Raw genomic sequence first — 18157 nt, 5'->3', positions numbered from 1 at the left:
ATAAGCAATAGCCTTGAATCTTTTAATAATTGTTTTTTGAAACATAAATTATAATTCCCTTTTTCAAATATAATAATGCTTTAACAAAAGAACAAGCAATTTCTGTTCTATACCTCAACCAAAGAAATTCTGAAATAATGCATGATGAAAGTCTATATAATAATATAAAATCATGCAATACCTCAGATAAATAGCAGAAACTGGATGTTGTGTTATAACTATAATGGAATTTGGTTTTGCTAAACTTCAGAAGATTTTTATTGAAAAAAACTGTATGCAAGAAAAAAAATTAATAGTTCTCATATTATAATATTTCAGATAACGAAGGCGGCCTACCAAATATTCGTCATTTTGAAAGGAAGAATTTAGAGAAATAATTTTATTCTCATTCCACAAGGCAACTGATTGAATCTTCAGCTGAAAATATCTTCAACATAATGCTATTTTGTCAGTAAAATGAGATAGATTAGAACTCAACAATCATTTAAATAGTAATAAAAGCATTACAGGTCACTGGCGTACCCAAGGGGGTAATATCCATTATATGTAAAAACCTTATATATCACAATCTTATTATGAGTAAGAAAAAATCTTTGGGAAACTTCTTCAAAAAAAGGAAAATTTAAAAAATTTTTTCTTTATCCCCCCCAAGGCTTATGTCTGGGTACGCCACTGATACAGACTATATTCTTAATCAATGTTAATACTAATGAACCTTGTAGTCCTAGTAGTTATTTTTTTGAACCAAATGAATTACACAAAGTATTTGATTAAAATTATATTTGTATGTTATTATCACATTGTATGAAAGTCACTGGAGTACAACTATTCTACACAAATATTCATAAACAAATATTCGACTTCATTAATGATTAAAAATTAACATTTATTTCCAGTTTCCATTCCATCCATTATATATTGTGTTTACACTTCTTAACATATAATGTTTCATCTATATTATTGACTTGATTTATATTAACATTTTATTGCGATAATATTTACATTTGTTGAACATGTATAATGATTTTTATGGCATTTCGCGTACAATATGATGAAGCGAATAAGTGTAACAACATTTATCTGGATACTGTATTCTTTTTTGATGATTTCAAAATAGTCCCTCCGAAAAATATCGTTTCACTGAGGTTTCGTGAATCAACTGAAATTGTCATCACAAATTAAAGACACTTCGTATTCGGTATATAAAACTTTATATTCCGTAAGATCAAGAAATGGAGCGAAATATCTAATAATAAATTATCAAAAGTAGTATGGGAACTATATAAGGCATATTATATTCCGAACATAATTCATTTATCATCACAAATAAACGAAATGCGAATTGAATTCAACTCAAATGTATTTATTTTCAGTACTATATTAACTTTAAGGACAGGCGAGTATAAAATATTTTCATAGCATTGAACATCTGAGTGATTATGATTATTATCTCACTTTCGAAACTGTAGAAGATTAAAATGGAAAAATGCATTAACAATTATTTTTTTAATAATTTGTCAAATTATCTGAAAATATAATGTGATAAATGCAGTGAACCACTTTTATTTTATTGCATAACTACTTTTACCAATTTTGGATAGAAAAAAATATTGACATTCAAAATATTCAATTCAGCAGACACCAATAATATTTTTGCAAATAAATTATTCCTAATACTTATGTTCCTTTCAAGACTGATTATTAAAAAAAAAAATCGACGGTTGCCCTATTTAATGTTAAATTTTTAATGTTTGTTCAGTTACACACATATTAGACTATACCTGCTTTGATCTCTGTAACACAAACCATGTTTTTTTCTCGCTACAAATGAATAAACATTATTATTATTATCATGTGTGTATCTTGAGGGATGTCCTGCATACTTTTTACTTCGTCCCAAGCACTGATAATTTTAATCAACAGCGATTGGTTGAAAAGGATATTTGGATTAATGACATAAAAATAAGATTTAAAATTCATTATTGAAAATTGATTTTTATCTCAATGTATTTTCTAATGTGATTGTGGGGGAATTTTTATCTGATCGGTGAGTGGCAAATATTGTTTTTCTTGTTTATTTTTGGCTATTTTCTGTAAATGAAAATATTGTTTATCATTCTGACAGTGAGTATCTGTCTTTTTTTTCAATTATTTTTTCTATTATTTTGGCACCGGTGTCTTGCTTGATATGCATTGATGTTGGATAATGTAGTATAGCTTTTTAATTTTCCATTATTTTGGGTATTGGATTTATGTGTATGCCTATATGTTCAATGATTTCAATAAATCATTTGAGGGCTCATATATTCTTTTTTCTCCCTTTTAATGTCAGTGATTTCAACTTATTGTTTTTAGCATGAAGACGGCTTAATAATGGCCAAAACCTTATGAAAGAATAGAGTTAGACTTCGATATTCCTAAGTTTAATTATCACTTGGAACGAGATTTTCGATTTATACCTCGTTCCTCTTTTATTCGAAATTTTCTGAAGATTTATGTCCTGAAAGATTCCCATTCGCTACATCCCTTTCAAGAATCGAAATATGTCATTGAACATTATTATCTATAATCAACAGCTATCGTTTTTGTGGTTCTGTTTTCCATTAGTATTGTCCCGGAAACTATAATTGTATTCTACAATTACGAGAGTGAGCAAAATTCCATGAAAAAAACATTATGAATTCACTGCAGTTTTAATTTCTTTCCTATCTCTGTGATGTAACTGATTGGGTTACGATACGATATCAGGTATCAGTTCATCCGCAAATTATCACAATATAAAGGGTGTCCCAAAATTAACGCAAGATTTAAATTTTCCGCTATTTATGCAGTGAAATGTTGACAAAAAAAATCGACAGCTGACAGTTTAGGGTTAATAAAAATCGAGATGTACACAACAGAAAAACTTATCTTCATCATATAACAATATTTCTAAAATAATGAAAGCTTGGCTACGAAGCACATTTTAATCTGTTTCACTGTAATTCTGGGCTGAAGGCATAATTAGACCATACTTTTGCGAAAATGAGGCTGGTCAAGCAGTTACTGCTGCTCGATATCGCGACATGATAACACAGTTCTTTTTGCCGGAATTGGATGATATTGATGTGGCTACATGGGCGCCCGCAGGGGGGGGCCAGGGGGGCCGTGGCCCCCCCTGAGATTTTGATTGTCTCATTTTTCAGCACAACAACAATTTTCCGGTTTTCAATGACAATCATGGACGCCTTATCGTTTTTCAATAATTTTCATTTTGCCCCCCCTGAGAAAAATTTCTGCGGGCGCCCATGTGTGGCTAATATGTGGTTTAAACAAGGAGGTGCCGCATGCCATACAGACCGTGAAACACCACGATTACTGAAGGAGATATTTCCAGGTCATGTAGTTTCTTGTTGCGGTGATCAGAATTGGCCCCCTAGGGCCTAGATCGGGTGTTTGACACCATTAGATTTATTTTTATGAGGTCATTTAAAATCACAGTTCTCTGTCAACAAGCCCACAAACACACGTGCATTAAAGGAGGAGATTTAACGTTGAATCAACAAAATTCAGCCGCATTTATGGAGAATGGTCATGGAAAATTTTGACAAAGGAGATCGTATGTGAATGCAAATCCGTGGAGGACATTTGCACGATATTTTATTTCATAAATAACACTATCCCATATACTTTATGAGTCAATGAAAATATTACAATCAGAAGACGAAAAAATATTTTTTCTATTCAATTCAAATCTTGCGTTAATTTTGGGAAACCCTTTACCTATAGTAATTGGATAATACATAATGATTATATTTCAGACAGTATGAAAATTGAAAAATTCTGAATTTTCAGAACACATACCTACGTGAAATAATAATTATTAAATTTTCAAATAATACATAATGCGGTAGTTAGGTATCAGGCAATTGTGGATGAAGAAATTCATTATTTCGAGAGTTTCGAATGATATATGCCATGTATTCACCCTGTTTTGGTTTTTAGTAGGTACCTATTTGATAAGTCAAAATATATCCCAAGAGCAGGGATAAAAAATTATTTTATCTTCCTCAATCAATAAGGTTTTTAAAGATTTTGGTAGTATTTATATCTAAATAATTTCAAGGACTGTATCCCACTGTATTTTCAAGCTATGTTTATTTCAACTGAGCGATAGTTTTGAATCAAAAGAAAGCAAATTACATGAACGAGATAATGAATAATTTCGAATTTATATTCCTTCAATATATCATTATCTCAAAAAAATCGGAAACAGATCTACAATTCATTCGGAACTCTTCAATAAATTTTCATTTCTGACTAAACGAAAAATAAAAATATTATTAGTATTTCTTTTATATTCTCTAGAGATAAATGTGAGTGAAAACATCAACAATAACAGCAACAATATTATTCAGCAACAACAATGTGAAAATACCAAAAATCGAACCAACTTTTCTTGATTGTATGGAGCTTATGAGTTTAAGCCTCTGATGAGAAGGAATTAACTCATCATTTGAAGATGCTCATGAAACAGAATTCTATTTAAAGGAAAAACATCTAATTCTTCAAATGCTCTGATGATATTTATGTCTATTTGACGACATATTTCCTTTCCCAGTAGTGAGTTGTTGGTCAGATTTTCAGCATTTTCCCTTAAAATCTACAGCGAAATAACAGATGTAATGTGCTCATCGAGAACAACAGAAAACAGTTCATTACAGAAATCTAGAAAATTTATAGATTCTGAACAAAAATTTTTTGAATTGATGATCATGGTACTTTTAGTGATTCACCATTATGAATGAGGTACTTATTCCAAATTATAAGTTGAAAAAATCATTATTACCTAATGGAATATATTATGATATATTATGAATAAGTGCGAAAACTGATACTTTTCACACTGCCGTTCACCAGAAGGACGCGGTTCGATGTTCGGGCACGCAGTCAGTCATACAAATTAGGTTTATAGAAAAAATTTCCAAAATACAAAGGACCCCGCACATTTTATAGGGGAAATGGTTCTCCGTGAATTTGGCTGAATTTGATATGTTGTAGTTCTTGATAAACTGATCAGAAGTGTCCATTGCCACAAAGCTCAAAATTGGGCAGTTTTCGAGATATGGAGCTTTGAAAATGGATTTTTTGCAATTTTCGGGGTTTTTGCTCATCAGTCGGGGAGCTCTCATTTCTGGTTGGGATGGAATTTGGAGGTTCGGCGGCCAGAACCCGACTGAGAAATGATCTTCCTTGGTTATATTAGGCACCGCCATCGATAATTTTTTATACACTGCTCCACATTGGCCATAAAATGAGATACAAAATCCAAGATCTCCCATACATCTTTTCATGCCACAAGATAGGAGTTTACATGGCTTGAAAGGCTTGATTTTTCTTCTTATTTTTGAGATGATTTGTGATTGTAGTACGTTCGTTGATATAGTTTTATGTTACCAAATCATTAATTTTGCCCTCGATTCGATTCATAATATTCTAAATGATTTCTTGCGATTGCTAATATAATTTTAAATTGTTTTTTGTTCATTATCATAATTGTTATTATTTTTATGAATGTAACTCTCATTATTATATTGTTTTTGATTGATCTACTCATTCATTTTTCCAACGATCATATTATTAGATAGTATTCATTCGTATGTGTGAAGTTCAAAAACTTCATAAAAAAAAATTGTATTTTCAAGAATTCGTGGGTTAATTTCGGAAGTTCCATTCATAGTTAGCTTCCAACACTTAGACTTTTATATTCTACCCGGATAGTACTATATTGTATCAAAACTGCAGACATTTTCACGGATTCGTTTGTCTGTGAGATGCTATCATCAATTTCGAGACATTCTGAGGAAAATGTCTTGGCACCCCATTGTCAGATTATCAAGATTTGTGAGAAACAAATCACATATCATATGTAAATGACATCATTAGTGATCACAATTGTGATCCCTGAGGATATATGATTATGATTTTCCCATTTTCCCCCATTACAGCTCGCGGTGCCTGGTTATGAACATTTTGGCTAACATATTTGATATTATTGGACATCAGATATATGAGGATTCAGTTATTATGGTCTCTCTTGGAAAAATCTCTCAATATGTCGTTTCTCGGTCATGTGAATTATTCTGGCGTCATCTTGTGGCATGAAAAGATGTATGGAAGATCTTGGATTTTTTATCTCATTTCATAGCCAATGTGGAGCAGTGTATAAAAAATTATCGATGGCGGTGCCTAATATAACCAAGGAAGATCATTTCTGAGTCGGGTTCTGGCCGCCGAACATCCAAATTCCATCACAACCAGAAATGAGAGCTGCCCGATTGATGAGCAAAAACCCCGAAAATTGCAAAAAATCCATTTCGGAAGCTCCATATCTCGAAAACTGTCCATTTTTGAGCTTTGTGGCTATGGACACTTCTGATCAATTTATCAAGAACTACAACATATCAAAAATTCAGCAGAATTCACGGAAAGCCATTTCCCATATAAAACGTGCGGGGTCCTTTATGCAATTCGAAATAGGCTCGCATATTTTCTATAGAACTTCAAGAAGGTTTCATGACTATGTGTTCAGATACAAGGAAAAATTCTTGAGTAACGTTTCGGAATCCGGAATTTTAATAATTCTTGAATTATCAATATCATCCAACGTGAATTTCAATAGCTCACCTCTACAAAAAGTATCGGCTAAAGCATAATGGTGGAAATTGTAGATAAGATGACAGCCTCGAAGATTATATCAAATATTGAAACCGGAATGATAATAATAATAATAGGACTCCGTCCTATTACAAGAGGAAGAAGAAGAAGAAGTTCAATGTTTTGTTCAATGTTCAATGTTTTCTATCCCGAATCTTTTAGGCCTCTATGCAATCTGCTATTGGCTTAGAGCTTTCTACGACGAACGGCTGTGTTTTGTATAGACTTTGTAACTGTATATACATGAAATCAATGAATTGGAATTCACATTTTTCCACACTAGTCCATAAATGCAATATTCATTATATTTAACAGCACTAGTGCGTGAAAATGATACTTTTATAGCCCAATTTCATGTGAGAAATAATATATACGATCGTAGAAAAATATATTTCGAAATTTAATATCTTAAAATTTCCTGAATTGTTGAAGATATATTCTTGAAGCTACTGGACTAGTTGAAATGATTAATGAATTTCTACAATAAGTTTCATTCAATAGGAGCTTGTAATCGAGCAATTCCAAAGATTTATCAAAATATATTTATCACAGGATTTTCATGAACAATTGATAGAGCGATGATCTATATATAATGATCAATTCTCATTCATTGATGTAGAAAATATCAATGCTAGTTACTCTATGAAAAAGATATTTTCAATCAGACTCATTGTTTTGATTATCAAGGTCCAAGGATAATATTGGGAACTTCCATAACGAATATATGTGTAAAGTGCAATATCCTGCCTGTTTCCTGGCTTCTGTCACAAATGTTCAAGATATTTGGAAGATCATTTACACACCTTACATCTGTTATTCAATATCTGACTTAGCCTATAGTTTATTTTATCTAACTTGTATGTATATCTCGTCTTATTCTCTTTTTCATTGAAATATTGATACCATCAATGGTGACGAAAATAAGACGTTATCAATCAAAAATATTATAATATCGTAAGTTACAATTTATTATTCAGTTCAGTTCACTACTCACGAATTCTAATAATAACAATGCACCACAATCATAAGTTTATGTTGACACGTAATGGCAGATTTTTATATATTATGATGATACGATGATACAAAGTGAATATTGGTGTTTTTACTGATGTTGATTTTTTCTGATCACAGCACCGTTTCCATTTCTGCTATTTCCGTCCTTTGCCTGAAAAAGGAAATATATAAATATACAGCGTGTTCTACAATCGCCATGACAAACATTGACAGATTTTCATGTTTGAATTGAAAGTAGACCGACTAACGAAATTATCATTCATGAATGATATTCTCGAAAAAGAAACATGTTTTTGTAGACCAGAACATATCCAGAGCACAGATAGACTTGAGCTGTCATTCGTAGAGGTAACTTACCGATAGGTTACTAACGTCTATAAAATAAAAAAATACCGTTTGGCATCCATATGGATAATAACAGTTACAAATATCCTACTAGGCGATTAATAGATAGATAGATAGATATGTTTATTCTCATTGAAATAAACAAAAACAAGTTTGTTTCTGCCAGAGAGTTTCACCGTAAAGCGACTTCTGCAATCGATACTCAATGCGAGTAGGTATTTTGTCTTCGAATATGTTTTGTTTGGAAAGCATGTTATAATAATCAACGCTAATATAAAAGAACTAATATTGAAAAATAGAAATTAGGGAAAATAGAAGAAAAACCTATTATTATGTTTTCTTACCCGAACACATCCGAACAGCTTCCTTTGTCTTGATTCAATCCTCTCAGTCTAGCCCTAGCCTGCTTCCCAGAAACGATGACGCTGAAAATATTCAGAACTCCAATGAATTTTTCAAGATAATAAATTAAAAAAATATGTAACATTATTATTTGTTATTATTATTTGTATTTATATTCTTTAGTACATTCAACCTAAAGTAGTTTGTTTCGTTGTCTCTTTCATTGATATTATTGCGGTAATTGAACAAAATAATTCTAGAGCTTACTATTCTGCCTATTCTGAATAATTTTTTTAGCATCATTGATAATTTATTTGAAAATTTATCTTTTAGTTTTTTTTTATGAAAAGATTCATGAGAGCAGAATGGTATTTATTTTCGTCATTGCAGCTCCTTTTACTCGGTTAGAGATTTTTGAATTTTAGATACCGGTTAAAATATTGTTAATAGCCTGATGCGGTGTAATAATAACTGGGAATTTTAGATTCTCGATTATAAAGTCTGAACCTCTTGCTATAGGTAGATGAGACCTTCTTCAAAAACGATGTGAAGATCTGGCAGTAGAAGGCACTAAGACACAACGAGTATGAATGTGAGATCTTGATGTTCTCCGGATTTGACACCATTCGATTTTTTCCTTGGCTACATTTGAAAATTAAGAGTTAACAATTTGATGTTGATTGGTTGAAAACATCTTGGTGGCCGAATATTTCTATCATCTGAAGTTCACAGATTAACAGTGTTAAGTTTAAAAACTACAAATTTCATTATATTCGTGATTTTATAGCACTACAGATACTTCGAAAGTGTTTTTTGGATTTCCAAGACTTCGATAATTTTGTGCACTTTGGAAATAATTTCAACCTCGCGATATTTCATGTTTATTATTGCTTGGTTATCATCCATTGCTGTTTAATAAATAAGAAAATATTGGGAATATTGGTCACTATTTTATTCTATTGTTTAAGTTGTAACAACGCGGACGTTTCGAAACAGTTCATTTCTTTTTCAAGGCTAGTTACGACAAACAATATCGTACGCTTATTAAAATCATTAAGACAATTTTCAAGGAATCAAACACAACTGCACAACTTGATGAATGTTTATGTTACTTATCTACAGTGTGAAAGATTTTTGATTCCTTGAAAATTGTCCTAATGACTTTAATAAGCGTACGATATTGTTTGTCGTAACTAGCCTTGAAAAAGAAACGAACTGTTTCGAAACGTCGGCGTCGTCGGCGTCGTCGGCGTTGTTACAAATTGAACCATAAAATAGAATTTTGTCCAATATTCCCAATATTTTCTTATTTATTTCATGTTTATAATTGTAACTTAAACAAGAAATTTGATTCTTTGAAATTAACTGTGGCACAAATAAACTGTCCTTATGATTTCACTGTTCTGTTCGAACTTGGAAGCTTCTGGACGTTTTATAGTTTCTGATTCTAGATTACAGCTTAATATAACCAGAACAGTATGAATCGAAGAGTTGGTTTTATATTGAGAAAAAAATAGAATATAGGCACAAAAATCATGACTTCAGATAATCTGAATTTAATTCAGATAGAAGCAATTCTTGAATGCGCTATCATAAATCTGGTTGCGGTCTAAAATTACCATGGTGTACCTTAGGATGTTTTTAACTACATTTTGATTGTTATTTCCTTGAAAATAAGCGAGAGAAAATTTTGATTTGCTCACTGGTAATGAAAGGAGTCAAGCATCATTGATCATTGATCGGTACTGTAAGACGTTTAAATATGTTGTCTATTATTGCCAAATACAACCCTATGCTTTCATCAGGGCCTTGTTTTCGGTGTTTAATTTTATCGAAAATTTTCTCGTTATAATTGGGAGGAAGAAACTGTTTTCTCAATTCATCAATGAATGAGACCACGTTGACAAGATGGACCAGACAGATTGGAACCATATAAGAGCCTCACCTACATATATATCGTTCGAAGACAAAAACAACTGTTCCTGTGTAACGTTCCGAGAAATACACAATTCCTCAACATTTCCAAGGAAAGAACTCAAGAAGCACTTATCACCATTGACTTTGGTGATATTCCACTCGTCTACCGATACGGAAGGTACCTTTATCAAGACGATTCACGTCCATTCGATCCTCTATACTCAACAAATTACCCAAAAACAATTATAGCTAACCAAAAAAAAAAAACAAGATAAATCCCGCGAAAGTCGACAGAGGTAAAGAAGAAAAAAAATAATAACAATTTGATTTGAAAGCCCACGAAATGAGGAAACAAAATAATAGAAACGATCGATTGATCGAGTAGACTTTTTTAGTCTTTTTAGGGCCCCACGTTGAGCGCCAATTTGTGTAGTGGCGACCTCGAGTGAGCTGAATCACTAGTCAGTGGAGTGAGTTATCTAAAATTATGTGAAAATACCGAATAGGTGCCAGGTAGATATATGTCTGTCTTGAAAAACAAATTGCGTACTCCTCTACCAGATTAGCAATAAAACAAATTACTCAATGTCAATCATATATTTCAAATGAAATTTCAGTGGTGTATTCACCATACAATTCAAACAGAATTTGCCCACTTACCAAATGCCAAAGGGGCTTCCTATAAACTATACCTAACACTTACCAAATGCCAGAAGGGCGTTCTACAAACTATACTCCCTAATACTAAAGCAGCAGCCTTATATCAGCCTACAATCACACAAAATTAATTACCAAAACCATTAATGAACGAATTCGAGCTATACCAGATCTTCACAAAATAACCTGGCCTGGAGGGATACACAAATACCGTGGTTGGTATAAATGGTCGGTGTAAATTTATTGGTTGAATAAAGTAAATAAATTCAAGTCACGAATCCTGAAATCGTACAATAATTTTTTTCTGCGAACTGGTTTATTTTGGGCGAAAAACCCAAGAGAAATTTTTTGTTTAGAATGGAACAGGCTGTCGGAAATAAATTTTTAAATGGTAAACAAATTTGGGACAAAAAATTACATTGGAAATAAATTTTAATGGTTGCGTTTTCCACCTCTTACAATCATGGGGTAAACCAAATAAATTATTGGCTAAGTGTCTTTTTGGTAGTAGAAAACGTCAGGTTAATTTCATAAATATAACTTCTTTAGTGCTTGTGAAAAAAATTTGTATACAAATTTTATGTACCCCCTTTAAGGGGTTGTATCTTAACAAGGGATGCTTCAATAAAATTTCTTTATATGAAAGATCCTTATCTTTTCTTCGATGAGGAATCACCATCTACCAGAACTCCAAAATTATACCAGACACTAGAACCATCTCAGTTGTTGTTCGAAAATAATCGCCGTGATGCGAATCCTCTCAGATCTTCAGAGTTAATTTAATGCGATATTGGCCTCGTGAAAAAAAATGTTCTCGCATGAAACGTGTTCCCCGAAAACAGTCCAATTTCCATATACTCAAGAGGGAACTATCCTAACTGATGATATAATCGTCTATAACGAAGATGATTCTAGAATCTAGATCATATATTCTTTAATTCAGTAAAATTCTTTTCAAAAGCTTGATCTCAATTCGAAAGTTATCTCAAAGTAACCGGTATTCTCTTTTTCACAATTCCTCGGATATATAATTTTTAACAACAGAATATTCTAGTTGTCAAACGAATATTTCCACGGTGAAAAAAAAATAACAAGAAATCTAAAAATTGTCAAATATTTCCCCACGGCAATGATATTCGCTATTATGCATCCGAATAGGCGTTCCATAATGAAGTCAAATTTATATTAATACGTACCATTACAATCAACAACCAACATCGAGAGAGCATATGACATTACCGTCAAATCTGAATCGAAAGTAAGAATAATAATGATCTTCATTCCGGAAGAATGTCCAATAAAATACATTACATACAGAGGGAATGAAATTGACCCTACGTATAACATAAATTCATAAAATCTCCAATAACTCTTGAATTATTGAATTTGAGAGCATAATCATGTTTGGACACTACCCTTATTTTTCACCGTAGAATCCAACGAAATCACAAAAAAATAAGGTTCTAATTTGAAAATCGAAAGTTATGATCAAATTTTGTTCACAATTTTTGGCACAATATTTGAAACACCCTGTGATGATATTTCTCAAGTTCGAGATATGCACTATATTCCTACATCATTTTAGTTTGAGAAAGTGAATTGAGTATACGCATAGGATATCCACAGTAAAAATAATTCACTTAATTGTGACTAAGGAAATTCTCTCTTTTTTACGGTTTTTTCCTAATATTTTGAAAACTATGAGGACTAACGCAATAATTTTAGAAGAGAGCAATTGAGAATGGGAATCTTGATGATATCTGAGACATAAAATGAAAAAAAGTTTTTTTTTTTTTAATTTTTTTCAATTCTTGTATAACCGGAAACACCGTAACTTCGAAAATATTTTAGCTGAAAAGGGCATCATGAACAATGTCATATTCCGAATTTTCAGATTTCAAATCGGCTCCATGCTCCAGAAACGTCTAATAGGCCGTCTAACTTGAAACACCCTGTATAATTACAATAAAGATTCACATCACTATGATACAAGAATTATTGAAGACTAAAGTTTTATATACGAATCTATGATTTACCTACCACCACTTCCTAATTCGACTAAACAACAAAAGCTTGACTAGTCTAAACAGTGATTACGATGAACGCTGACTTACTCAGGTGAATTGGAAGAACCCAGGCAGGAGGAAAGACAGTTGGTTCTACGTTGTCGCCTGGTTTGATATACAATCGATTAACAGGTTTACTCTATCAGAATGACACGTGAGGTTTTGTGTCATTTAACAAGTTTTCTGTCAAAGCATAGCCAATTTGGGGGTAGAATGATATAAACTAGCTTTATCAGTCAATGCTGTTTATCAATGAATATATATTTTTGAACTTTTTCTCAGAAAAAAATTGAAATAGAAGATATAACTGTGAAAAAACCGTTTGATTACTTTCAAATTTAAAATTGAAATTTTTTTGAATTATCATATATTCGAAAATTAGAATCATCTAATTTTGTTATTGAGTATTAAGTATTGAGAAGTTACAAATTTCATTTTTGCACAAGATGAGATTTTTGAATAACAGGAAATTCGATTGAACGACAGCAGTTCCATAGACAGCACACGGACAAAATTTGAATCATCAATGGCAGCTATTTGTGTATTAAGAGCCCAAAATTATAAATTTTATATTGTCGATTGAAATCGAAGATGAAATTGTGCTCATAATACACATGAGATTGTTTCTACAATCAAGCAATTCACATATTTCCAAAAATTTATTTGATTATTTGATTCACTCGCTGTCTTACTCTGATATTCTGAGCATTGCATACCTAATTTTAGTTAATAATTTGGACTGTGAGCGTTTTTTTCAATCAGTCGCTATTTTTCTATTCAGTGACATTCCTCAAGAAGATGATATTTGCGTTGTCAAATACTAGCGAATACAGTCCCAATTTGGATATCGATTGTAAAAAAACAAAAAAACTTCACGATAGTGAAGAAAAGTCGTAGGAAAATAAGAAGAAGATAGTGAAAAAAATATTTGAAGTAAAGATTTGTAAGAAAATAATTGAGTTCTATCGCAGTTCGGAGATTAAGGCTGAGTTCAGATGATCGCGCGTAAACGCGCGATCCACAAACCGGCGACTAAAAATACAGAGGAGTCATACGCGCGATTATATGAACATTTGTATATGACTCCTTTGTATCTTTAGTCGCGCGTGTGTGGATCTCTCGTTTACGCGCGACCATCTGAACTGACCCTTAATATCAGGTGGTAAAAAATAACTCAAATTGATAATTGACTAGAACAAGAGCAAGTATACGACAAGAAATAAATTATAACTGATAGTGGTATAGAATTTGAAAAACTGTAACCAAAAACGAGACATAAATTTCGGGGGTATTCCAGTTGATGCATCAAGACGAATTGGGGAACCAAAGTGCTCCAAGTAAAGAAAATAAAACTTGAAACTTAGAAAAAGGAAATAGTAGATGAATAAAAACTGGAAAAAAAAATACTTAAATATAAGAACAGGAAAGAAAAACGATGAAAAAACACAACAGCAAAAAGCCAAAAATATATGGGCTCCCATAAATACACAATACAGGATACACTCTACGACCAATTGTTTCTAGTATACAATCACCAATAGTCAACTCTCGAAATACAGGGTGGCCATTTGAAAACGAAACAGACGAGATTACAGACGAAATAAAGTTTTTCGATAGAAATGCTCGGATAGCTCGATTTCTGTTTCGAGGGGGACAACTTAAGATGTAGGTTACGGACGCATAGCGCTTCAACCCTTGCTGCTACAACCCCCACCCCCAATTTTTGAATAGGGAAGATGGGGTGAGTGATACCTCAATTTAAAGGTATTTTTATACTGATTTCAGCACAGTAATTGTTTTTTCATTTTATGCATTAGTTCTCGAAATATTCATGCGTTAGTTAGTTAGGAAGGAAGCCAGAGTCATGGTTGTTTTAAAGCTCAAAATGTCGATTTTTCACAAAACACTACAAGTGCCATGAAAACACCACTTCATTTTCAAATACTCAGTTAAGAATATTTCGATAACTAATGCATAAAATGAAAAAACAATTACTGTGCTGAAATCAGTATAAAAATACCTTTCAAATGAGGTATCACTCACCCCATCTTCCCTATTCAAAATTTGGGGGTGAGGGTTGTAGTAGCAAGGGTTGAAGCGCTATGCGTCCGTAACCTACATCTTAAGTTGTCCCCCTCGAAACAGAAATCGACCTGTCCGAGCATTTCTATCGAAAAACTTTATTTCGTCTGTAATCTCGTCTGTTTCGTTTTCAAATGGCCACCCTGTATATTTCAAGAACTTTGGCGAACATAACAAACAAAAATGAATATAACATTAAAAAATGGGTCGATTTGAAAGAACAACACAATAGCATAACTGGTTTCAGAACCAAATAATCCTAACCAAATATGACGAAAAGACGTTTTTTGAGATGAGTTCAACAATGATCAGAGAATATTCAAGTTTATGTTTGAGGAAGGCAATAACAACAAAAATAACTTTCTGGACATGGTAAGTGATTGAACAACAGAACAAGATTCTCACATAATAATAAAAATATAATAAAAGTATTAACTGCATAATAGATTACACTTCATATCATCACAAAACTCAAATAAAAAGAGCGGCACTTGGGTACATAGACCGAGCCATAAAACTAACATCACCGCTAATAATAAAAGAGTTCAAAGAACAACTAAGCAAAAACAACTATGCAAAATATCTCACAACAGGACTTATAAAACAAAGAATTCACAAGAAGTATAACACTGAGACGGTGAAAGAAACAGTTAAACAAGAAGAAAAGTACATAACATCACCATAAACGAAAAACTAAACAACATATTAAAACACACAGTCTAAAAATTGCCCATGAACACCAAAATCAAATACAGCGACTAATGCGTTGGAGCCGAGCATTGAAAAAAAAGGCCGCAATACAACGAGAGACATGATAAAGTAATTTAACAGCATGACAATGCTCGACCACATGTGCGAATATGGTCAAGACTTACTTGGAAACGTTGGAAGTCCTACACCACCCTCCGTATTCTCCAGACGTTGCTCCTTCGGACTATCACTTGTTTTGATCAATGGCACACGGCCTGGCTGACCAGCAACTTCCGATCGTATGAAGAAGTAAAAAATTGGATAGCTTCAAAAGATAACCAGTTTTTTTGAAGTGGGATCGTACGTTGCCCGAAAGATGGAAGAAAGTAGTGACCAGCGATGGACAATACTTGGAATCATAAATGTATAGCCAGTTCCTTAGAACGAAGCCTCGAGTTAAAGAAAAAAATGGCCGGAGTAAAGTAATTCGCCTTTTTATCATGTGGAAAAACTGGTCAGAAGACGACCTTGAAGTTATATCATATCACGCGCATAATTCGCTTTTGCATAATGAGGACTAGCTTCTGAAGAATTTCCCCAAAAAAGGGAATTGTAAGATAAATGGCTAATTACTAAGCTGTAATGAGTATTAATCAACGATGACTTGGAAAACAAGTTACCCTTTTTACAGCATAAAATGAGCTCCCTAATATACTACAGACTAAATCAATGTGATTGAACCATCTCAATTTTCTATACAGAAAATTTCCATGTGATAACTGTATTTAGGTGGTGAAGAAAACAAGTTTCTCACTATATTTATTCACTGAATAATGAATACATTCAGTTTTTTCGATGTTTTTTACTACAACTAAAAAAGTGGAAGACCCCGTATAATATTAACCTCAGATCACCCAATATTAACATCAAATGTTTTTTACTTATTCTGCAAGTCTACGAGCTTTTGCGTTTGACTGAGTTTGTTCAAAGAATTACATGGAAATTATGTAATTATTAATAACCCTGTATAGGGAGTCTTATAACTTCTTAATACAACTCGTGTCCACAATATTGAGATTGTAATTATTATCTTCAACTTCTTTTAACAAAAATATCGCCACATTATTGATTTCCTAAAGGTAAGTAACAACCCTCTCTCTGCATGTATCTCATCTGTACCTCAAAAACTGTACGTTAGATCCTGTTGTGCCCATGCAGACATTTGATCAGGACTTCATAAACTACATTATACTAAATTTTCAGCCAATTCGACTGGGACCCATTTTCCATAAGAACCGTGCGGGGTCCTTTGTCTATTAGGGTATACAAGTATATTATTGCATCATTAGATAGCTTTTTTGATGACAATTTCGGCAATATGCTGTATCTTGGGTAAAAACTCAACGGTTCATGAGTTAAAGGGATTCTTATGAAAAAAATGGTGGCGATGAGGACTCTCATTTTTCTGAACATTTCGGCTGTTTGCAGTTTGGACCTGAAATGTACAGGGTGTTTATAAAGATATCATGAACTTGGACAAGTCTAATTCATCAAAACTCAAGATTTTCAAATTAGAACCTATCATATATTTTTTAATATTTCGTCGATTCTACGTACATAAATAGTGAGGGTTACTTATGCAAATCCTAAACCTAAAATGAATACTTTAAGATCATCAAAGAAGAACACAAAATGAGGAAAACCCGCAATTTATAATTATATGGAGTAGTCTGTGACTTTCGGAAAACACATAACCATAACTAAATTTGACATTTCAAGAATTGTAATGAATTATTTGTAATTGAAAATTGTTTTGGTTCATGGATTTTTCAACAATCCCAACGAAAAATTAATTATAATTCATGAAATGTCACAGACTACTCCATACAATGTGGAATTGCGGTTTCTCCTCATTTAAGGTTTTTCCTCGAAAACTCTTAAAGTATTCATTTAGGTATAGGGTTTGCTCAAGTACTTCTACTATTTTGGTACGTTGAATCGACTGAAATAATAAAAAATATAGGTTCTAATTTGAAAATCTTGAGTTTAATGAATTTTGAGTTGTCCATGTTCATGATCTTATAAACACCCTGTACATTTTTAGTCCAAACCTAAAACAGTCTTATATAAAATGTATTCGCAGAATCGAAAAAGAAAAATATTTTTTCAAAAAGAGCTTTTACTGCCGAAATATTCAAAAAAATGTGAGTCCTCATCGCCACTGTTTTCTTCATAAGGATGCCATTAAATCATGAACTGAAATCTAATGATGGAATAATATACTGGGTGTGCCACTTGAAATATTGAAGTAGAAATTTGTAGAGATCTAAAAATATTTTAGGGAGAAA

General features: G+C 32.4%; 1 protein-coding gene across 3 annotated transcripts in view; it reads right to left on the bottom strand.

Annotated features, from left to right (window-relative positions):
• Positions 1-7624: 7624 nt before the first annotated feature.
• Positions 7625-18157, bottom strand: part of LOC123672044 (glutamate receptor ionotropic, NMDA 2B) — a 353672-nt gene continuing 343139 nt past the window's right edge. For 2 of the 3 annotated variants that reach the window (XM_045606000.1, XM_045606002.1), the window contains exons 10-12: positions 13086-13142; positions 8400-8480; positions 7625-7861 (exon numbers count right to left, since the gene is read on the bottom strand). In XM_045606000.1, coding sequence (XP_045461956.1) covers positions 7822-7861; positions 8400-8480; positions 13086-13142 — 178 coding nt within the window. In that variant the 3' untranslated portion in view covers positions 7625-7821. The remainder of the gene's footprint in view (positions 7862-8399; positions 8481-13085; positions 13143-18157) is intronic. The other variant, XM_045606001.1, reaches the window with a different exon arrangement.

The sequence above is a fragment of the Harmonia axyridis genome, chromosome 2 (genome assembly GCF_914767665.1).
Source record: "Harmonia axyridis chromosome 2, icHarAxyr1.1, whole genome shotgun sequence".
Classification (NCBI taxonomy): domain Eukaryota; kingdom Metazoa; phylum Arthropoda; class Insecta; order Coleoptera; family Coccinellidae; genus Harmonia; species Harmonia axyridis.
The sequence above is the reverse complement of the archived record's forward strand: the minus strand, read 5'-3'. Positions and strand labels throughout refer to the sequence as shown.